The 24,819-nt window shown below is 34.7% G+C and overlaps 1 protein-coding gene across 41 annotated transcripts in view; it reads right to left on the bottom strand.

Annotated features, from left to right (window-relative positions):
- The window catches only part of RIMS2 (regulating synaptic membrane exocytosis 2), a 455,072-nt gene that overhangs the window by 84,899 nt on the left and 345,354 nt on the right, over positions 1–24,819 (bottom strand). For 9 of the 41 annotated variants that reach the window (XM_069005296.1, XM_069005303.1, XM_069005292.1 and 6 more), the window contains 2 exons: positions 21,918–21,950; positions 6,582–6,682 (listed from right to left, as the gene is read on the bottom strand). The exons of 20 other annotated variants lie outside the window; for them this stretch is intronic. In XM_069005296.1, the coding sequence (XP_068861397.1) occupies positions 6,582–6,682; positions 21,918–21,950 (134 nt within the window). Of the gene's footprint in view, positions 1–6,581; positions 6,683–11,716; positions 11,753–21,917; positions 21,960–24,819 lie in introns of all 41 variants that reach the window. 12 more of the 41 variants (XM_069005289.1, XM_069005291.1, XM_069005290.1 and 9 more) reach the window with 5 other exon arrangements.

Here is a 24,819-nt window from a genome sequence, read left to right as displayed (position 1 = left end):
TATTAATGGAATGGTTACAATACTCAATTGAACCTGGTTTTTACAGAAAGCCTTTGATATAAGTTTTGCTGTAAATTTCATATATATGTGCTTGCTAAAAGTTTTTTTTCTTGAAAATACTTACTTTTTGCAAAAGAATATTTACTCATTGCTGTAAAACACAAGACCATGGTACATTTAGAATTTATGCTTTTTTAATGGAAATCCAATTCTCTGCTATTGAAAAGCCCTTTTTTTTTCCTAGTAGACTCTTATAATGAATGAAAATTCAGAGCTAAAATAGACTTATGGTTTTTTTTTTTACTTTATGGGTCATTTTTTCTCTTTGAGATTCACTGTAAAATTATAAGGTACTTTAATAACATTCTATAATGTATTTAACCTCTTCTTTCTGAACATGATTACTTATAGAAGCTTACACAAAACCTAAGAAAATGTGTGACAACAGAAAGCACCTGTTGATAGGTAAAGACAGCCAGTATCAGTCTACTTTCAGATATTTAAATTACAGCCACAATCATCATATGTGAATGCAGTCGTTTTGTTAACTGCAGAATTACATTTAAAAATACCCTAAATTTCTGATAGAGACATGGATACCTAGGATTAAAAAAAAAAAAAAAAAAAAAGAAAATTATCAAAGCCAAAATAAGTTAAAAGAGGGCTTGAATTTAATGAAAAAGAAAAATGACAGCAACAGAAATATTTTCTGAGAGTTTGCACATCTTTGACTAAAGAATAAAATACTAGAAATCACAGCAATCCACATCTATATTCAAAGTCATTAAATTAATTCTAACACATCAGCAAAATACAGTCTGATAAAAATAGAAATTAAAGAAGAGGTATTTTCTACATTACCACATATATAGAGTTTGATTCTAGAATTCTGAATTTATTTCATTTAGTTCTATTTTTAAGTCTTATAATTGAGCTTTAAATCCTGTACTTATAGGAGCCAGAACTTCCATTTCAGCAATTTATTCCAAAATTTTTTTTGTATTAAAAATACAATGAAATACTTGATTGAAAATATAAATGCTACTAGCACTATGGACCAGAGAGAGTCTCTGCTACTGACCAGCACAATTCCTTACATATCACACACACGTGAGAATGATTGATTAGGTGACCTGAGTGACCTCCCAACAGGCTGTTGGGAGTGACAGGACCTGTCATTCCAGACCAGCTGGTTGAGCTACCAAGTTTCTGTCCCAAAGTACAATACTCATTAGTCCATAGGAAAGCACAAAAGACATGGAACAGGCTATAAGTAAAATGTTTCCTCAGCTGGGAAGTTCTTTGTTGGTCTGATTGGTGTTTGGTTTATTTTCCAAAGATAAGAGCTTATTGGTGTAGAGGTGAGCAATGGGAGATGAAGGGAACTACACACTGCTATTCCCATTTGTAAGCCTATCAAATTCTACTGGTTAGGCCCTTAGCTGAATGGGTATTCTACAGAAATTTATTGCACTGAGTATTTGTATGTGGTCTTATCTCTGTTAGTCTTTGCTTTTTAAATCATTCTCCAGCAGAGCTCCATTCTAATTATTTTGTTTTTCCAAGTTTTATCCAGATATTTAAAATTTTAAAATTTAAACTGGTATGTTAAAAAGAAATATATACAAAACAATTTATGCACTGTTTTGAGGGCATATGGATATCTAACTAGCCTCCATTTTGTATTTAATATTTTGAATATTTCTAATTACATTCTTAACAACATCAGTTGTAAGAAACAGTTATAGATCAAACATTCATAATTATTATAAATTATCAAGTTATTACTGGGCATATCATGATCCTCTGAGAACTCTAAAACAGTTGTCAATATAAAACCAACATAAATCAAATACAGCTTATAGGCAGCAAAATATCAAAGTTCTCAACATCTCTTTAGTTGAATGTTTGTTTAATTCCCTTCTCTACACGGGTTTCAAGAAAAAAGGTGGCAAGTGCTTCTGCTAGCACTCTGCTGCTCTGTGTACTGCTCTGCTTTGATTTTAATGAGGAGAAAAAGGGATTCCCAAAACACCAACAAATGAAATCTTTCAATCAACAGCACAGGTCAGAGGATACCACATGTAACTGTGCCCATGGCACAACTATTTACTGCAGGTTTCAGAGGGGAAAGGCAGCTCTTGGCAGCACTTCTGCACTTTACAAGATCTTACAATTAAGATCTGCTTCTGAGGCATTCAAATTCAGCCTCTTCCACCTCCAGGTCTCACGTTCCCTCACACAGAAAGCCCACAAGGTCGTACTTGATTCACTGCTGAATCAAAGTGTCTCATTCTGAAGAACTGCAGCTGTTCTGTCTGCATGCTCCAAGAGCATTTCAGCTGCATCTACACTACTCAAATAAACTAAGCACATGCTTGACTCTTCTTTTTCACAGTTTAATTTGTCTTGGTCTTGTTATCAGGTTAGAAGATCACAAAATCGCATGCTAGTATGCCTTATAGTACTATTCTCCTACACCACATACAGAGAATTATGCTTGTATCTAAAACTTGAATTGTGGTTATTGATTATCAGGAACTGCAGCTTTACATACATCTGACAATGCAGAAAGCTTCAGTCTTATCATCAGTATGAACCATTAAAGGTGGAGTTAGGAAATCCTCTTTGATGTTCTGTATTATTCTGTATTTGATGTACTCTTTTCCACATGTGGCTAAATGAGCTTGTTCAGCAAAAAAATCAGTTTTTATCTGCTCTTTTACCTCTTTTATCCCACCTTTATTCCTTGTTGCACTAACATATTATATTACTAATTACTACATTACTGACTATTACTAATTGCTATATTATGTAACTGGATTTCTCTGCCTTTTTGTAGGTCATTATTTTTTCCTAATAAAACAAATAAAACAAGTCTCAAGATACTTAGAGGTTTAAATGTGTGTCAGTGAGTTGTCAGTCTCTGTTTTATCTTTGTTCCTAAAGAAAGCTATAGTTTCACTGTTGCAATTTCTACATAAATCTAGCTCCCTTTAGTTTGACATCCAATGCTTTCAGTGATCAGACTTCTCTGTAGTGGTTAATATAGCCTGAGTTAATGGAATTCTCTCTTGATTTTACACTGAATGCAAACACTTCTAGGGTTCCATATACAAGAAGTATCTTCTCTCTTTTTTTCTCAGTAGCAACAAAGCTTTTTAACTCTCCTCAGCTGATCCACTGTGCACGTTGTAATCATGGGGCAAGGAGAGAGGAATGACAGGATTTCTCACATCCTTCATCCTAAGTTTGTCAGCAGGAATTCCTGAATCTGAGCACTGGTGGGAATGGCCAGGGGAAGGAGCTGCACACCAAATATAGCACTACCAATCTGTTTGCCAGATTGGTGGCAGAGCTCATGGTGGCAGTATCAAGCAGGAAGCAAGGCAGAGAGGTTCAGAGAGGTTTGATGAGGCACTTTGGGAAGTGACTTCAAAAGCCAGTTCTACAAAATGTAAATTATGTGAGTCCAGCATCTGGCTCTCAGCTCCCATCTTGGCCCTTCCCTCTTCACAGTACATCTTGCTTAACAGTGTAGAACTGGGAAGCTTAGTTCTTATGCAAAACAATAAACTAGTCACAGAAAGATTCTTGATGAAAACCACACAAACCAGGCTGGTGTTGCAGAGGCACAGTATGATAAATGGATAATTTTGTCTCTGGTGGAAAACTCTTGTGCTACTGTGGGTTTTTTCTATATTTCCAGAATTCAGGTTTTCCTGTATGTCAGCATCTACCAGCACTGCAATTCACACTGTAGCATACACCCTATTTAGTACAAGTCTACTAGTATTCAATAAGCAGAAATAAATAGTTGTTCCAATATCAGAAATTAATTTACCTGATCCTTAGTGCCTACAATGTTTTTCTATCTGCTTAGCTGTAAATATTCATATGAAAGTTAATATGTTGCTTGCTTTCCATGTCTGTCCTGAAACCACACTTCAGCAGCTTCTGAAGGAAGTTATTTAAGGAAATAACTCTTCTACACCCTGCTAAACTAATGTATACAAAATTTTATAGAAGCAGAATAATTATTGTTCCAAAAATAATGAGCCACATATAACAATAATAAAAATACAATCTGAAATTTTATCAATCATGAGGAAAAAATATAAGGGAGAATCAATTTTATAATTCAGCAGCTTCTAAGAACATTGAAGTCTGGAATTACACTTTTTCCACAAGCTGCTTAATGTATGACTATGTACTGCAGAAGGGTATGTACCTTCTTCTAAAGCCTCTAGCGCTGACTTAGGTAGCACAAAGCTAGAGAGATATAATACAGGATACCTATTTTAATATTTGAATATTTAATACAAATTCAACTTTTATAGCTTTTGCCTTCTCAGAAAGGAAAGATATTGGGTATTTTTTCTTAACTCAAAGTAATCAAGAGGGACATAAAGATGCTGTTGACCTGTTGACTTCTATTTAAAGAAAGAAATAGAACAGAAAAGGCAAAAGAAAATTCTATGTGCTGGCTTTCCTGAATGCAGCTTAATGCCTACTTAACGGCATCCTTCTCAGGCATGGCACTCATGACTGCCTGCTTGGCCAGTTGAGAGGTCTAAAAAAATCGAAGTCACTGTATACTGTACAGAACATTTCAGTCAGCATTTGACATAGGTGTTTCAGTTCACGATTCCAAAAGAATTTTTGTAGAAACCAGGTAGATAAATTGTACTTACTCGTTTTCTGTCTCTAGATAATATAAGAATTTAATTAAGGGGAATTGAAGCAGTGGTGAAAAAGTGAAGACAGAACTCTCATATGGCTTATGAGAGTTATGGTTCTCACATGGCTTTGAAACTACACGATTTTAAGAATGCATGTTGAATTAATACGTATATGTGAATATTCAGTGCCTAGTTCCACAGGTTCATTGATAGAATAAATAACTCATTTTCAAGTACTGAAACTACACTTAAGCAGAAGAGTAAATTAATTTTTTATTTCTGGAGACATTGTTTGATGTGTGCAATAAATAAACCACCATATTCATAAAATTATTCAATTTATAATTTTCCTCTTTAATACATTCCAATAATACTGAACGTAAATTTTTAATTAAAAAGATAAAAGATGCAGAGTGAGGCCCAATAATATGGTGTACGTGAAATGGAAAAACAAGGGTAGTAAATACTTCCTTATGTAGATATATTCTATCTAACTCCTTTACATGAGAACCAATTTAATCTGCACCAGTCCTACTTCTGACTCAAATTTCAGTGAAGCATTGAGGGAGCAGGAAAATCAGCAGATCAAGTCTGGTCATACATACAGTACATAAAGTCATATTTTTGTGGTACATACGGTCACAACACTTACGATAAGGTCTGCTCACAGTATTACGCTCATCTCTAAAAAGGTGACACCTTTCAAAGCCAACAATATAGAAACACTTTGCCATAAGTGTCAAAATAAAAGAAACATCTAAACACGACAGTATCCAAGTCCCTCTTACATGTTAATAAACATTCCTATGCCTTGTGTAGTTAAAACTACATTTGCAAAATACCCAAATAACCATGAAGCACATCTACAGAGTTTTAAAGTATCTTAAGCCATTTTCACAGTCTTGGTTTTGTCAATTCTATTTTCATTAACAGGGTTTTCCATTTGGAAATGGACTTTGCTAAAGCTCTTCTATTTTCCCACACTGAAATGTATATTTTAGAAATTATATGAAGTGTATTAGTCTACTTTATCTGCAAAACTAATAATTATACTAATTATAATAATAATTAATAATTAATAAAATTGATTCTTTATTTGCATTCAAATACTAAATGTCTCATTTTATAGTAGCTTTGCCAATCCTGGGAGCAAGGAAGAAAGACCTGGAAATGAAGGTCTAAAACAGATTTCTCTTCCTCAGCCAGGTTTTTATAGGTCAGAAGTCTTGTGTTTTCCACTTGCAATACGACCTCAATTAATGAAGTCTTTTAGAGGACACCAAATTATTTTTATATAATAGAAATTTAAATTGAAAATATCTTGATTATTTTAATTAACACACTCTATATGACATGACCCTGTTCCAGATAGCAGGAAATTTTGGATAGTATATTTAAGGTTATACTACTACATAGAGATTCAGATTCTTGGCAATCTGCCACAGCTGGGGTGAAAGCTTTTGTTGATGTATAAAACACTTTTCCAAGTGCTAAAAAGCCACTAAGTAACACTTCATCTTCCGTTTTTCAATAGATCAAGATAACTCTCTGTTCAACTATATGAAAGCCATGAACAAATTTCAATAGCTCTCATTCCATCTGTCACTCAATAAACATCTTTTTTCCTTCTCTTTGAGTTTTTAAATCATGGCACTATTGTTCATTCTGATAGACAATTACACTGCTTCTTTCATTTGCTTTAACTTATCCTTCTTAAATTTTAATAAACAAGAACACTGCGTGTTAAGAATTTTGCTGCACATTTCCAAAATTTTATTATAGACACACAAGAAACTTTTACTGAAGAAACAACCTGGCACTCATCTATTACTTTCTAATAGGATGTTGGGTATTTCAGTTTCGCATATTTTGTTGCTTTTCAAAACAAAACTCCCTTGCCTTAGAATGATAATCTTGTTCCAGCCTGGAATCTGATCCTGCTACCTGTTTGTACTTGCTCATTTTCATTTGGCGATTCCTTTCTTCTACATCCATTGCACCTGTTAAGTTAAAAACAGAAGAAGAAAAGAAAATAAATACACAAGCAGTCCTCAATTCCAAAGTTAAAATTATGCTCACGGAAATTTTAACAGAAAGAGATGAAATTTGATTTACTTAAATTCTGTGCATATAATTTTAGTTCCTGAATTACGAGTTTTCAGAAAACCAGAAAGTTGTAACACAAGGAAAATAGCAGATAAGTATTTCAGCAGAATCTTAATAAGTGTTGTATTATCTACACAATTCAAATGAAGCCAACTTTGTGAAAAAGCGTCAATATAAATGAAACACAGTGTTTCCACAGAACATAATTTTACTTTTTTAGTAATATTCAAGAGAAATTGAGTCTTTTATTTAATAAAGAGGAATACAAAGATAACCTGCTTATTTGGGGTAGAGATTCTGGTTCTGCATTTATTATAGTCTGACTTATCAAGTTAATAATCAACAACCACAGACTAGCAGACCTTCCATTTACTATTTGAGTATATTCTTACTATGCTCAAAAAATTTAAAGATGACTAAAGGAATCTTAAAGAGCCACCCAGTGGCATCACTGTATTACATTGTAATGAAACACAGCTTCAAGAACAATTTCAGGATTCCCTCTTCCTGGATCAAATACATGATTAGTTTCAGTCAGGGATGGGTTCTCACTACGTGACTCAGGCAGTAGCTGGTTTCAACAAACTGGTACTGTAATACCACGATTTACAATGTAGAATAATAAGGAAGTAAGTGACAAAGCTGAGGTGGAAGACTGAGAAATAGAAAAATGAGAGGAAGAAAACAGCTTACAAAAGATTTTCAAACAAAATATAATTAGCTATTATACACACATATTCGATTCTTTTCTGCTTTAACCTGGTATAAGTCAAGCATAAATCATTATCCACCAAACGCTAAAAAGCATTCATTTTGACTGACATTTGTATTAAACTATCCATAGTTTTAACACAAAAGTTGTCTAGGATTAAAAATTCAGAAACCCACTAATCAGAAAGAGAATTTTCTGCATATTGTATGTATTGAGCAATCTGAACCGTATTTATGGAACTGAGATGGGAATATGAGATTCCAGTGTATTAAGAAACCTGATTTAAACTCTGAACTTCAGCTGTAAGTCATAATCTAACAACAAACTGGGGCTCTGCACAGAACCTGGGCCTCTCAGCTTTGTATTTTCTTTCTTGAGAACAATAGGGGTAGTAGCACATACTATGAGAGCTGCCAGATAAATGTTGTGGCACCTCATAGGAAATCTGGAAGGAGAGGAGGTGAAAGGAAGTGGGAATGCAAAAAGACTAAGCTGTTCTGTTCTCTATAAACCTTCTGGCTTCTAGTTTTTGTATTCTAACTCTCTACTTCCTATAGCAACATGAAAGAAAAGACTTCATCAAAAATTCTAAGAGAAATTAAATTTAAGAAAAATTAATGAGAAAGAATAAATGTTGTTTTATAGGGAGAAATAAAATGAAAAAGAGAGGAGAAGATGAAAATTTCTCAAATAAAGTTCACCTAGATTTTTTCTGTCATAATTTTCCTCACCCATTATAGAACCCATTGCACTGTTTGTCAATTTTTCATTAAGATGAAGTGACTTTTTTAGGATCTAGTTTTAAAAACTCTTAAAGATTTTTTTTCTCTTGGAAACAAAAACTTTACACTGGAAAATGGTATTTTCTTTTTTCAATGATAGAAGTAACATGTACATTTTTTTGACGTAAAATACTCCAGCCTCCTCTCAAAGAAAGAAATCATCTTTTGCTGAAATCATAATATTCTGAAAATCTTCTTGTCATTTTTCAGTAATGAAAGAAAGGAGATATTTTTCACAAAAAGGGAAATCTTGTCAATTTTTCTTGTGTTTTCTTATTAAATCATTGCATGCGTTGTCTTCAGACATTCTGCCAAATTTCAGGAAATTGAAAGTGAAGAAATAACATTTCTTGAGCATAAATTAGAAATTTCACAATTACTTGAGAAAATATTCATTCTTATCTATGATCAGTTGACAAAGTGGAAGTTAGATTTCCAAAAATCTAATTGCCTATGATCTGTAAAAAATATGCCACTCAAAAGGAGAGCATAACATATAACACCTTGGTGTGAGGTGTCTGCAAAGAAACAAGCAAAATTTGTAGCTTATGTTTTCTCAAGAGAAAAACAAGACAGAAAAAATTTTAAAAATATTACTCAATTCTCATAAAATTTTATTAAAGGAAAATCTAACTTGCTTTGTATTTTTGAAACTGCCTTTAACAAGTGAGTGAATTCAGTTATGTGCAAAAGGAGGAAAACCTAAGGGCAGTGGAAAGTTCGTAATGCAGAAGATCAGCTCTGGTTCTACTGTACATGGAACTGACATGCAGCAGGAGAGTGCAGGGTTACTGTCTGCCCCGGGCTGATCTCACTGTAACTTCAGCCAGATGCAGCTGTGACCTGGATGGGAGTGGGAAAGGTTGAGAGAGTGTCAGGCACTTCCCATTCCCGTGCTCCAGTGTGAAAGCATGTCACACTAAGTGGTGGGAATGCAGGGCTGTCATCACCTTCACTTCTGCTGGCAAATCTCTACTCAGCTGACACCTATGTGGGAAGATTTAGCAGGAGCAGAAAATACTTCTAGAGAGTTCAGTAACTGTCTGGGTGCATTAAAAGTTTCAGCTTTCAACATGAGTTTGGTAACCAAGGCAGAGCACCAGTCCTATCCCAAGGACTACACTGCAGTAAGGAGCCATTCATGGAGCGTGTGTAAACAAACCAGAACTAACCTGAATCTAACCATTTTTTACCAACAGTGGTTAAAATGTAGGAACATAAGCTTTCACACATCTGAATCACTCAAGGGCTGACTGAGCCCATGTTCTTAGATCCTTAGCTAGAGCCCAGTACAACACATTTTCAGGACTGACACTAGAAAAGTTAAAGCTGCTTCTGATATACTGATGTACTGCCACAATGTACCAAAGTGTTATGCAACCAAATTTTGGCCAGGTAAAATGAGTTCGTTTCTGCCTGAACTTCCTTCCAGAATTTTGCTTATAAACAGTAGTCATGCCTCCAACAGAAATATCCAACGAGATACTCATATTCCAGCCATATGAACACAAAAAATTAAGACTAAATGGAACAACAAAGCCTGGTGCTGCTCACCAGACATAACTGGGGTCATTGCACAGTAGGCAACATTCTGGAGTTTTGCTTGTTTTGAACTCTCTAACATTAAAAACCCATGGCCTGAAGGTTAGTTCAGCAGGGTTTTCATGGGCACAAGGAAATTCTTGGCTGACCAAGACAACTGCTGTTTCATTACCAAACATTCCCCATATTTTCAGAAGAGAGTGTGCTGAGGGAAAGCAATGTAACTACAGTGCAAAGACTCCTGAAATGCCAGAGTAGGGCACAGAAGGACTGTGCAGTGCAGCCCTGTAATCTCTCCTTAGATCCACAAGGACTGCAGTGAGAGACTGTTGTGCTAGAGCTTAGTTCTAGTGACTACACTAGATTAAACCTTAGGCCACGTGAATTTGACCTTTGTTTTTATCTATGGAAAGGTAACCATTAGACAATGAACTGTAATTTCAACTTTAGCTATAGGATATTTTGTAACAAAAGATAGGGAAATTTCTCAAGGCACAGACAAAAGGGGGATTGGAGGCTGCAGGATTAAATCAGAAGAGAAGACCCCAGATGCTGCAAGCAGGATTGGATGAGCAGAAGTGCAATTGGAAAATTAAGCCACCTATAGAGACTATAAAATCCAGTAACAAGCAACAGGCAGGGCCCCTATTCAGAGGCACCCAGCTTCAGCTGTAACTACTATTGCCTACTAAGCATAGTAGAAAAAGGAACTCTGCTTGATTCTTTTATTGAAGTGGAATCTAGGGATAAGCCCTATTGAGGTAAGATCCACATAATTCCTATCAAGGTCTAGCTGGTGGCTGTATAATTCCATTCCTACAACAGGAGTCAGGACAGGCACTAAAATCACTGCTTCAGCTTCAAATAAAATACATTATTTTCATGTTTTAACTTGAAATAAGCTAAGATTAAAAAAGATAAATTTCAGCTACTTTACCACTAAAGTGAAGGGCTGTAATCGGTGATTTGGTTAATACCTAACTTTTCCTAACCTCAGCTGCTCACTGAGTCACAGTTTTACAAGGAGATAAGCAATCATTGAATTCAGCCTGGAGCTAAAAACTGTTATTTGCTCTTCAGGTCAAATACTGGCTACTCTCTAGGGTAAGACTCTTCAGTTGATAGCCTGTGATCCACACCAGAGACAAAAGGAACAACAAACTGGCCTTATCATCCAGCTCAGCCTAAGGCAAACATATCTGGTTAAAAATCAAAATGAAACCAGCTGGGACCTCTGCTCTTTCATTCTTTCTTTCATTGTCTTCTCCAGTGGAAATTATTAAACCATTCTAGTTCCTAGAGACGCTGGTGATGGTGATCCTATACCAGGATTTGAGTTTGGAGGAGGAGTTTGCTGTACAGTGAGGTTTCTGGGGCACAAAGAGTTAAAGGGAATCAGGTATGGAAGAGTGGAGTTTCCCTTATAATATTAGAACCGATTTTGTGTTGGATACATATGGACAAAAGGGATACAAAATTTGGGAAGGACAGACACTAAGGCATGGGGGAAAAACTCATTATGAGGGGACTAAAGTAACACTGATGTTTTTGGAAATCAGAAACCTGTAACAGAGCAGAAAAATGTGCAGGTGAGCATGCTCAGTGTTTGGAGAGGGGAGGACAGAAAAGAAGTCTTAAAGTGTATGACATCTGCCTTTAGCTGATTCTGGTCTCTTTCTTCCCATTTCTCACCCTTATTTGACACCCTTAAAACAGCAAAGGAAATACATTTGGGAAAGCCCTTTCTTAGGTTCCATTTTCTAGCGTCTATTTTGAAATCCCCAAAATACATCAAAATTGCACTTCAACTCTTTGCTACGTATTTGTTTAAACATAACAGATCAAAGAATTTAAGGGAAAAGCACAAAAATATTTTTAATAAGTCACCCTACCTGTATCCCCATTCTCTGGATCTGTTTTCTTTTCTTCTACAAACAAATGAAAGCAATACGTAAAGTAAAAAGAGGGGGAGAGAAAAAAAATGCAGAAATAATAATAAAAGTAATATAAAAATGCATTAAAAAGGAAAAAAATTGACAAAACTCAGCAAATTAATATAACTTGAAGAATTTAGTCAACCAACCAAGTATGATGCTCTAAATCTAGAGGCATATTCACTGCATGCTAGTGTATACATTTGTGTACTCTTATTGAACATTTACTGAAGGGAACCCACGGATATTTTGTGCACTTCCAGAATCATTTGCACACTGAAGAAAGAGAGAGCAAGGCAGGTGTCAGATAGAGTTACTTTACAGTTTCTTTGATTGGGATGACACAAACATAGAAGTAAAAAAAATGTGCTTGTGCTCTATGTTTTATGCAGTGCACACATGAGATACAGTCTAATGGTTCAGGCATAAAAACTGAATGTGTCAGAATAGGTTTTGGCAATTGCTTTATATCTTCATTGGTTTAATCAATTCTCATAGCTTCTACAGGTTAAAAGGTTTAAGAATGATATTGCTGTAGCTTTTCTTAGAGTTAAAAATTATGAAGAACAAAAGACAGTAATATCAATACTCAGAATCCAGTTCATGCACATAAACTCAGCTGACTGATGTCAACAAATACTCAGAATACATATCAAAGGTTGTAAATGGCTCAGGGCATTCATCTGTCACAAAGAAAAGAAAATACATTGGATCCCTATCAAATAATCTGGCAGCCCATAAATAATCTGAAATCCAGTTTTGGTAAATAATGTGAAGGAATTTTAAGTCAAATGAAATTTAATTTAATTAGAAATACATTAACTTTGAAATAGATTCTGTTTACTTTTCAAAATTATATTAAATTCAATTAAAACAATTCCATTAATATGGAACAGCCCCCAAGCTAAATACCAAAAATAGTATACCTTACTAGAACTAAATATTTTTCCCAAATTATCGGTTATTGAGGGTTGCTCACAGAATTTTGATCTAGTTTACAGTACATAGACTGAAATGGGAAAGAGAGCTGTTGTATTTTAAGGAAATACTGTTTTGTAGGTGGGCATCAAAGCAGAGGATGAAGTGAAACTCAGAGAGAAATCATATTCAAGCAAGGTAGAAGCGTAAGAAGGAAAAATATCTTCCTGCAGAGAGCATAAATAATATGCTACACTTCAACAGGATCTGGCTTCCTATCACGTGTGGGATCAAGGTTATTGTTCTGCTGGCAATTTCTAGAGGAACTATTAGGCAAATTAATGGGAAACGGATATGGCAGGTCATAAACCTACACTTTTGTAAATCAGTGGGTACTAAATCAGTTCTTGGAACTTCTCCCATTCCCTGACCTGTCCTGCCCCATACTCAATACCATTTTTCAGTAAGGCTTTTTGCATTCTTCTGAATTGGCCTTTGGGCAGCCTGGCCTTATTATCTATGTGGGCTGTGGAGAGTGCTAGGAAAATAGCAGAGAATTATAGTTTTGTTTGCTTTTCAACATTTCAATTTTATTTTTTTATTTTTCTTTTAGTTTTAAATTGCTGTCACCAATATAAAATCTACAAGTACAATGTCTTCTACTGTCTCATTACTTTCTAAAGCAGAAATTTGGTAGCAATACCACTGATCCAACATAATGTACAATAGAGGAAAGTTACTTGAGTCATTAAAACAGCCTTGAGCTTGAGCTCAGAGAGAATGATGACATTTCTGAGTTATTCCATATGCATAGTGAAAGGAAATCTTTACTTTGCCTAAATATTATCTTAATACAGAAATCTTATACTATATAGAGTAATTAATTTTTTAAGTTGCCCAGAAGTCCATTCATCCTTATGTCTGAATGTCTTTCAAACACAAATCTTTAAATAAATACATTGTCAAAATAAAGACGTTAGAAACCTTTCACTCCAACTTTCCAACTTTCACTCATCCTTACTCTAGGTTTAAAAAGTACATAGAAAAATATTTCCAAATGGGATTGTAGAAATGAATATCACAGTACTAGCAAACATAAAATTCTATTAGATTTTTGAATTTTAAAATTGAAGTGCTGTGAAAAATCTCTACAATAGATATATTCTTTAGATTTTTGGTAGAAAGGTCAACACAGTGGATCCTACTCTTCAAACTGAGGTTTCGGATGCGTTGTGAAGAGCTGTCTGAAGATGTACTAGAAGGAACCAAAGATTGAATTGAGAAAGATCTTACTTGAGTGGAAGCAGTAGAACTGAACAAAATTGGTATTATCCATCTACCAAGTAAAACAGTATTAACTTCATAGCAGCAAAGATCTTCACTGCAGCTATGGGCCTAGTCATCACCTCTAAAAGAATTTTGTAGGTTCAGGATCTTGACACTAAAGTAATTAATGCTTTTGGTTGCAATGTGTTCAAAACAAAAAAGCTCTAAAGAGCCTTAATGTCTTGAAACTGCTGAAAACCCATAAATCACTATGAGATTATTTTAAAATGTCTGAAACTTAATAATATGAGATGACAAAGCCACCAGTCATTCCTAAAAAATCTTGATCTGATGTTTTTTTTATGACCAGTATCATCACATTAGTCAGTATTTGTCTACATTACTTGATTTAACCTTGGTTTGCAAAGTGAAAAGCATATATTGTATCCTGTGGTGTAATGATCTCAGTTCATGAACTAATTTTTTTCAGAGCTATACACTTTGGAGAAAATAAATCAATGCTTTCATGAAGGACACATTTTTGTACATTACAGAAAATAACTATATTTTCAGCTTAATCAGACTACAGATTATTTAAGTATATTGATGGAATATAGAGATGAACTATAGCCATAGAGAGATTGAAATGCTGAAATATTCTCTCTCAAAACCTTCTTCCACCATCACAGTAGACATTGCTATTATAATCACCACTGACATTTCATTTAATAGTAGACACAGCCATGTGTCTAGCTCCCTGTTCTTTCTAACTGGTCCTAACATCTGAGAAACACCTAACGATCTAACACAAATCTCGAAGATAAAATTAATAGAAAAGAATTCTTAATAAGAGCCTCATTCAAGAGCAAGCTTGTCAAGAAGTACAACTAATCTAAAATGGCCTTGATTTTCTTGGAAATGCCTCAACTCAATGAGCTTTCCTGTTCTGATGGGTACTTGGAGGTGCCAGGGCCCCATCAGACTTCACCCACCTCATGCCAAGAAGTCTCATGTAGCAGGGAGTCCAAGTTCCTTGGAACAGAACATCTCTGTACATGACAGAATAGAATAACAGTTCCACAGAGGAAGCAGGATAGCAGATCTCTCCCTAGTCATGGATACTGATGGCAGCATTGAACAATTGCTCAAAAATTGCTGGCTTCCTGGTGAAGATAAGGGGCAGCCTGACTTTGCAGCCTTAAGGTTACAACTGGGAGGTGCTGGACTTCATAGTCTTCCTCCCAGGGTTTCTCCCTTCTCTCACAGCTGAGTGCCCCGAACTTAAGGTTAGATCCTGGTTCTGCTCTGACCTTTCTCTTCTCTCTCACCTGGGATCCAGATGAATGAGATTTGCATAAATTGAACAGAGGCCTAAAATAAATCTTGACTTCCTTGCCTTGAATGAAAAAGACTGCAGCCTCCAATGCTGGAGGATACACGTCATTTTAAGAGACAGACATGGAACTCCTTGTTTGTTTCTGAGTTCAGGCATAAGATAACACAATGACATAAAATACTTTATCCTTCTATTTTTCATATATGCAGACACTTACTAACAGCAATATGACTAGCAATTACATTTATACAGTGGATTAAATAGCTCCTCTACTTCTGTGATTTATTGAAAATTGAGTTTGATTTCTCAAAGTAGACCAAATTATTAAATAACATTTAATTTTAAAAATCAAATATACATGTAGAAGCCTAACTTTTGGTTACTTCAAAAATGCTGGCTGAATTTCTTACTAGAGATTTCTCTTGAAATGCTATTCATGAGAATACAGGAAAATCAATTTTATTCTGAAAATAAGGTCCCTGAAACAACATCACAAAATCACAGACTATTCTGAGCTGGAACAAACACATCAGGATCGAGTCCAGATCCTGGCCCTGTACAGACAGCCCCAAGAGTCACACCATGTGTGAGAGTATTGTTCAAACACTTCTTGAACTCTGTCAGGCTTGGTGCTGTGACCACTTCCCTGGGGAGCTGTTCCAGTGCCCAAACACCCTCTGGGTGAAGAACCTTTTCCTGATATCCAACCTAAACCTCCCCTGACGCAACTTCAGGCCATTTCCTCAGGTCCTGTCACTGGTCACCACAGAGAAGAGATCAGAGCCTGCCCCTGCTCTTCCCCTCACGAGGAAGTTGCAACTGCAATGAGGTCTCTCCTCAGTCTCCTCCAGGCTGAACAGACCAAGTGACCTCCATTGTTCCTTGTATGCCTTCCACTCAAGGCCCTGCGCCATCTTCATAGCCCTATTATCAAATTAGGCAAAGGAAAGAAGATTGCCTCCTAAAAGTAAAATGTAAAATGTAGAAGTATTTGCTTTGAACATCAAAACTTGCCAGTTAAAGGTCTTGTACTCAAAGGATTAAATTTCCTCCTGTTTGCTGAGCTATTAAATTCCAATTCTACCTCTAAGGAATTAGCTCTAAATTTTTTTCATTCTGGCTGTCAACAGTGTGAAAAATATAACCTCCTAACTGCTACAGGTCTAGCAAAGTATCAGATGCTGTGTGATATGAATGGTTACTGAACTTCACTCCAGGGCTTTATGTCCAATTTGTGGCAAAAATAAAAAAGGTACTGTTGCAGCAAACAAGTTCTTTCCAAGTCTGTGATCCACATCACATTCTGAATGAAAATAAAAAATAATGGTTGTGGAAGTGTTCTTCAACTTAATATTACTTATATATTCCTGGTATTTATTATTATTGTTTAAATGTGACTGAAGTGTCAATTATTGCCCTTAAAAGGGCATGCTCAAAAGAATACTATTTCAGCCAGCCAGCTTCCTAGCAGGGAAGATGTCTTCACATTCCTGTTTTCTATTTGAAGATTGCTTGATGGATTTTTTTTTCTTTTTTTTTTTCTTGTTGGTTTCAAGCTTGACACACTAAAGAAAGACTAAAACCCAGGGGACATTTCTCGCCACTTAAATAAATTTTTATCACAATGCTAAAAGCATGTTAACTATGTTACTTTGGCTTATTTGCAGAATACATGGCACTGTTTAGCAAAATAATTGAATAAAATAGTGTGGTGATCTAAACAGGGAAGTTAAAGAATCTCTACAATCCTTGGTTTATAAATTGACAGGGTCAGCTCTGGTCTCTGTCATTAAGGATAGATCAGTGCAGATGGTAAAGGACAAAGGTCTTTTGAAACAAGCTGCAAAGTTCTATTTTGCATATTTATTAAAGTAATGATTAGGGCTATGGCTAGCCCTTTTTTATGCTGCCTAGATCCTTTTCCAAGGTCATTTTTTCAGGGTAGCTGGTGACATTTTTCTGTGCTGCTTCATACGAAGGTCTACATACACTTTGGTGGCTTTCATAAAATATTGAGACCTACATAGAAAACGGATGGAAGAAAGAAGTAGTAAGTCAAATATTAGTAAAAAACATCCCATTTTGTTTCTCCCAAGAACTCTGGCACATCCTCCCTATATAAATGACATGAAATAGGATTTTGAAAGTGTGAAAGAAAAATATCTGAATGGTCAGTAGGTCCTTCTATTCTGTACTCATAAAAATCCATTCATATCAGCCACACTATAAACTCTGCATTGCTTTCAGGAAAACCTGAGCACAGTCTTATTACAAAGATTTCCAACATCCTGTTTGCCAAGCATGCTCCTCAGAGCTCCCACCACTGGCACACTCCACAGCATAACCACAGAGTATTCCACATTCTGATACAGCCACTTCCAATCATAAGCACAAACATTTGATGATAATTACGCCTCTGCTTTCAGAAAAGCTAACAGGTATTAATAGAGATTCTTCAGCTAGCCTAAGAATGCAAGATGTCTTCATTAGCATCTCAATAACCAGAAAGATGGTCAAAGGTTTAACCAAAGAACACAAGACCATCAATGGTGTGTGCACCTGAATTTAGAACTCAGAAGAACTACAAATTAACGACCAAATGTTTTGCACAATTATGCTGCCACTTTAAATTACATAATCTGATGTTTTTAGTATTTTAGATTCAGCAGACTGATCATCAGACTTTATTTTTGTGGTTTAGTACAGATGGCTACTTTGGAAGTCTTTGGTTTCTGGATTTAATTCTAAACAAAACAAAAAATAAGGACAAAGAGCCTCCCAGACATCCAGTATGACAGCAGGGTAGCCAGTTTAGCCAGCCATATTACTACGCTAAGTACCTATAAACTGAATTTGGAGTTTACCCTCTGGGTTTTGTTGACCAAATACAGATTAAGATGCTTAAACTGTCTCTTTCACAGTCTACGGCATCAGATTTTAAACAAGCATGTCAAACTAAATATCACAGAGGTGTTCAGAGATGCACAAGTAATTTAATCATATTTGTGCTAAAATGTTACAAATTCTACCCAGAAATGTTTTTTTCAACATAAGGAAAATGGAAATAGAACAAGGCACCATCCTCCTCTTTAAAGGAAATTGTGTCACAGAATACTGACTATAATAATAACAACTCAAAAGCAGAGGGGTGTCATGTTCTGTTTATAAAGGGTAAGTACATCACAGCAGATCCACTCTTGGAAGGCTTGAAAAACCTCTCATGGTACCGATAAGAATGGATTAAAAAAACTGTGCTCCTTGTCTTCTACTGCAGCTGATTTCTTAAACACTCTGAATTGTACCATTTTTTTGTCCTTGCTTTCTCCTACAGTATATTTGCCACACCCTTTCACTGTTTTGCCCTCCACTGTCGAGGTCTACAAGCTCTTTCTACTCATCTTCAGTAGGGATGGTTAGTTTTTGTAGGCTTCATTGCCATCAATCATGTTATTACAAAGAGATTTTATAAAGCACAGAAAAAATTGTTATTTCAAAGTCCTTTTCTATTTGAATTGCACTCTGAAAGTTAACAAAAACTCTAATCAAGCCTTTGTGTGCCCTTAACGTGACAGTTTTACTTCAGAGCTTGCAAAAAGGGACTTCAATATCTATTTCCCTGCCTTTCATGGCCCTTTAGAAATGGAATAGTCCCCACTATCTTCTAACTTCCATCTAACTTAGAAAGTTTAGAATGCCTGGGCATCACTAAGCCACCCCTTCTCATCCTGGAATAAACCTGGAATCAATTATCCAGCACTATTTCTGCTGTATGTGCACTGACTGCCTTTGTACAGGCATGGATCTGCCTTTCCAATGCTTTGATGATCATTTTTTGGGCAGTTACTTGAGTCAACCAGATTAATTTTTGGAATTCTGAAGAATGTTCTCTGTATTTCATATGTTTGAAGAACACAGTAAGTATTACATGCACTTGCCAGTAATTTTTGGCACAATGATAACTGTTTGGTCTGACCAACGTTACTGACAAAAATAAAGATGTCTGCTTTGTAACTAAGGCTCTTTGGCAGGTAGGGGCTTACTTCGACTTCTCCTGAATGGAAGTATTATTTGTGAAGCCAAGGGGATGTGAACAGGCACACATCTCCTCCACAGTTTTCACAATATCTAAACCTATAAACATATTAATTTGAAAAATATGAAAATCATGCCTCTCAAAGCATGTTTGTGAAAACCCTGTATCACAAAGCTCCTCCTTCACCCAAGCAAAACAGGGTTTAGTCATTAAGGATTCTATCAAGCTCTACTGCTGTCAGATAACAAAATTTATATTAAAATACCTTTGCTTCTTAGCTTTCTGAACTTGCTTTTGTGCTTGAAATATACAGCAAAAGCTTTGCACTCAATTTCATAAAACTTATAATAAAAAATCTAGATTTTTTCAAGGAATAAAATTTTATCTTTTACAGTTATAGATTATAATATCCAGAGAGAGGAAATGGCAACATTTTTCTACCAATACAATTGTAACATATTCAAATATTTAGCTTTCACAAGACTTCTTGGTCTAGTAACACCTAAAATCAATAGCTAATCCTCTGGAATACATGAATGTTTGGTAGCATGATAAATAATGTGAAAACCATTTCCTAAGAAAACCTGTAAAGGGATAATCCCAGATTCACTTCTTAAAGCAAATTCTAAAACAATGGGAAAACACTTTGTTCTAAAGTATGCCTTTGAAATGTCACCCTTGCTTTTTAGCTGTGCTCCAAGTGCCTTGTACTGAAATGTGTAACCTACTTTGTTACACAGGCAAGCATGGAAGAGCACCTGTTTCAAATGTACATCTGAAAATATATTACTATACAGAGAACTGTATTTTCTCCTGAGTTTAAGGGCAGTAATAACAACCATTGCAACTGCAGTGCTGATCACTCTTTTGCATTTGTGTGCTAGACAATTAAATTCATCAGTGCCTAATACCTTTACCTAACACTCCGAGCTAAGTAGTGTTTCGCAGAAGAACTGCAATGTCAATAAAATTTAGTAATACACGGGTATTACCAACTTATATATGTTCAAGAAACACAGGTGATGAAAAGATATGCTTTTTTCTGACCATTTTAAGGTCTGATTTCTTCCAACACAAAGAGAGATATGGACTGATTCCATATTCTGATTTAATATATTGATTCAATCAATAACTCAGAAGAAGGCTTTTGAATAAAATGACCCACAACTTTTATTATGAACAGATAGGAAATGGGTCACTCAATCATCTAACTTCATTTTTGTAATACAAGAGATTCAGAATCACTGCACAGGGACTGGCAATGAATCATAAGCACAAGGTAAGTAAACTCAGTCTTTCTACAGCATAATTTATTAATTTCTAAGGGTGGTCATTTACAAAAGAGGGAATTACGAACACTCTGCCAGTTGTCTTTTCTATCCATACTCAAAGTGTTTTACCCTGTAATTATAACAATTTCTATCTTGAGATTTGTTTAACATGAAAACCACAGCAAACATCTGCAAGATTCTGTAAAAATAATCTATGACTCTAATTAGGACAAGAGTAGTATGAAAGGTAAAACTGAGCTCTGAAGGAGCCAGTCATAGTAGAGAAAAGATGAAAGTGTTTCACTAAATATCACCTAAGTTTAATGGACCAGTCAATGTACCCCAAAACTTCTCCAGATTTTCTAATCTAAATGGCATCCAAGTGGTTTCTCTAATTTGTTGGGATAATAGCAGAGATACAGGAAATTAATTAAAACTTTTACACAATAATTTTAAAATTTGAATTTTATAGCTGAATTTAATTAACTTAAATATGGGTAATTTTGCTGTTGTTCTACATACCACAAGTGAACAAGCAAGGAAGTGTGAACAAATACTGCATTTTCAGAGCTAGGATGCCTTGACAGACGTTAGTTCTCTGCCAGTAATATAAAGTACGTGGAAAATTCAATAAAATGGCAGATTAAATTTTTTTATGAAAGAAACCGTAAGTAATGCACAAATAAAAGCCTCATAAACAATACAGCTAAGTAAGAACTCCTTCAATGTTCTGACTTCTTGCTCTCATGCGATCATAAACTTTTGATTTACACTTTTTGGCATGAGAAAAGAGCTTTTTTCCCTAAAAACTCAACTTCTAATTGAAACAGGTTTTATTAAAAAAACTAAGTTTGAAATTCTAATGAATGAAATTTAACTTACTGAAATTATTCAATTTTGAAATTACATCCTCTCAGAGTCAAAAATAACTAGTTATATAAGAGTTTCTGCAGTTGTAGTAGTCTTCATAGCAGTTTTCAAATGCATAGGTAAAAAATTATAGATTGTTTTCATGTGTTAAGTGGAAGTTTAAAGGCTAATTTACAGATAATTTGAGATGTAAAATAAGAACTGATATGGTAGAAATCAAATCAGTCTAAAGTCTTAAGGCATATTCTACTTGCCATCAGTTACCTTTCATCACTTTTTATAGTGGCCATAGTTTACAGGTAATAGAAATTACGTAAGTGTCTTAAATTCTTACACCTTGACAATATTTTGCCAATATATTGAGGGGGAAGAGAGGGAAAAGTATGTGAGGTGAGCTGTGATAAAATCTATAGAAAAGGTAAAATGAAAAAAATAACACAGAGAAAAGCAGTAGAAGAGACAGACCTGAGTTTGTTCTCCTTGATGATTCCGCTTCTTCTGTGATCACATCGTGTAATGTACAGACATAGACAAAGGAGATGGGCGTGAGAGGATGTATTCAGAAGGTTAAAACTGACACTGAGGGAAAGGGCCAAAAATTGTTTTAGAGAGAAGTCTGCAGAGCAGAGTTAGTAAGTGGAGAAAAAAATAAAAGACACTAGAAGAAAAAAGAAAGCTGAGAAAGAAGCGGTTAAACTACTGTTGTTGGAAAAGAACGGTAAAGACAGAGTTAGTATAGGAGCTGAGGAAATAATAAAAGTTATAACTGACAGCAAAGTCAATTCTTGCAATAATGCTGAAGAAAAAGCTGGATAGTAAAAGGTATGTTAACTAGCATAAATAGTTTTGTTCATGACTGTACAATTTTTTTGAATGTTATCTACTTGAATGCAAGTATTATTTTTCTCTTTCAAGTATTGAACACTCAGTTTAATGTCACCAAGGGACTTGTATTATTAGATTTTTCAATTATTAAATTATTGTAATTTATGCTGAACCAAACTTCAGATACCCAAAACAGGAGATAGATTTTTTTTTTCAAACTTATGTACAAGCTCAGACATTTCAGAATCCACATAACACACTCTGGAAAGGACTGCATTATTGTAACACTCTGCCAAAGGCAAAATTATCAAGACCAAAATACAGAACGTGAGAAAAGAGAATGTATAGCTATTAGGTCTCATGGTCAGTTCAGGGTACATTTTCAGAACCAGTGTTGCTCTCATCTCACAGAAGTCTAAGTTACTACAAATGCATGCAAGTTAAATGCCAAAGCAACTATCTCATTACTTACTTTATTACTTCACATTCAAAAGCACACTGCCATTTCAGACTTGGAAAACATCTGAGGGACAGTGCCATGCTCTGTACTGAAATTGTATTCTTAGCAAAAGAATGGGAGGAACTCATCTTGAAAAGTAATAATAATTACAAAGAACTGTGAAGAAACTGTTGCTAGCAGAACAAATGTTTTCTTACAAAAATCATCAGAAATAGAAAAAAAATCTATAAACTTGGTCTAATTTCAACATGCAGTTTGTTAATGAGTCACAAAACACTGCTCATAAATCATTAATGCTGAAGATGCTAGATAAAGAAGTCCAGAAAGTTTTACACACCACAAAAATATCTGTAATTTTATTGTCATTTTACAGTCAATAACAAGTTACCATTGAAAAAACGTAAAATTAGAATAAACAGAAATCAATAAAACAAAATTAAAGACAACACTAAATTTTACCTGACAACCATTGTTCTATACTTAAACAATGTTATATTATAGCAGTAGATTATATTTTCATCTACTATCAAATGCCAAGACTGTATCAAAAGTGTTGCAAAATCAAGCAGCTTGAAACATATATAATTAGAATGCACTTTTAAGCAATTAAATTTGCTTACAGAATGAACACACATTAGTGCTCTATATATGATATGTAGTGTGAAAGCATAGCAGCTGTCAGTTTTGACAAAGCTTGCCATGTCTTTGCGTGTTAAAAAAACAGCAATAGAGTATAAATATTTTTTTTTTAATCTGGGCAAGACAAAGAATCCATTGGAAGAAATACAAATAAGCAAATAGAAAGATCTAGTTCTCCATGGCATGTTACAGCTCACACTAATATAGTGTAGCTATAATTGCTGTAAGTGCTAAATAAATAAATAAATGATTATTAGCACCACCAAAACACAGCTTCAAGTATTCAAAATGTTCTGAAAACATTTTATATTACATTTGTATAGCCCTGAAGTGAGCACTCCTAGTATAGCAAAACCAGTTATCAGAAAGTCTCTGTCAAAACCCCACTATCCTTGGTTTATTATTTTTAATATACATAAGAACAAGCAGCTTTGAGACATATACTGCAATAAAATAAATCCTTCTCTATAAATTTTCAAATAATTGAATCACATTATTTCCAAACTTGGAATATATCTGGTATGATAATGCAAGGTATTCTAGTAATGCCAGACAGACACAACTGAATAGCAAGGAAGCTCTCTTTGAATATTTTAGAATCAAATGACCACTATTTGCATGCATATCAGTCACATATACCAATACTTTTTAAAAATAGCATTTTTCGAAGTTCTCATGCAAAGTATTTGTTATGAAAAAAAAATTACATATCAAAGTGGCAATCAAAAATCATTCTTAATTACAAATATTTTTCAGTTGTAGGTTTTTACTTATCAAACAAATTAGAAGAATAATTCTAATAGAAGTCATAGGAAAGAAAAAGATAATAATCGCCTTCTCACTGTGGGTACCTGATCAACTGATACCTCATCTGTTGAGATAAATGGATTATAATATTTTTGTATTTATTGTTGGAAATATTAAGGAATTTGTAGAAGTTGTGGCATGGTAATGGACCAACTTCTTTCAATTAATGATGTGAAGAAGGAAGTACTAATAGACCGATTAATTTAAACACAATATCACTTATGTGGGTCAATTTTCTCCTGATTAAGAAGCCATGCCATAAATCCCAAAAAATATTTGAAAATTCTCCATTTCTGTAGCTCTTAATCTACAAAATAGATCTTTTTTATATAAATACATTTAAATGAAAGAATAAAACAACGTAATCAATTATATTAAATTTACATCACATCAATAGGCAGTCTTCATTTGTAAACTTACTGCTTTGTTGTGGAATTGATGCAAATTTGTTTCCATCAATTGTTCATCTCAATGTATGAGAGTAATATGTATAAGGCTATTATATACAGATTTAGAAATAAATGAAAATCTTAATAAATAAACATAAAAAGTTAATGAAAAACTTTGCCTGATCCCCCCAAAATACGTACCATCTCTTTTATCATGCTTTGACACAGAACTGTTCATTGTAAGTAA

This window comes from Aphelocoma coerulescens, chromosome 2, assembly GCF_041296385.1.
Source record: "Aphelocoma coerulescens isolate FSJ_1873_10779 chromosome 2, UR_Acoe_1.0, whole genome shotgun sequence".
Taxonomy (NCBI): Eukaryota; Metazoa; Chordata; class Aves; order Passeriformes; family Corvidae; genus Aphelocoma; species Aphelocoma coerulescens.
Note: the sequence above shows the minus strand (reverse complement) of the source record. Positions and strands in the feature narration are given on the sequence as shown.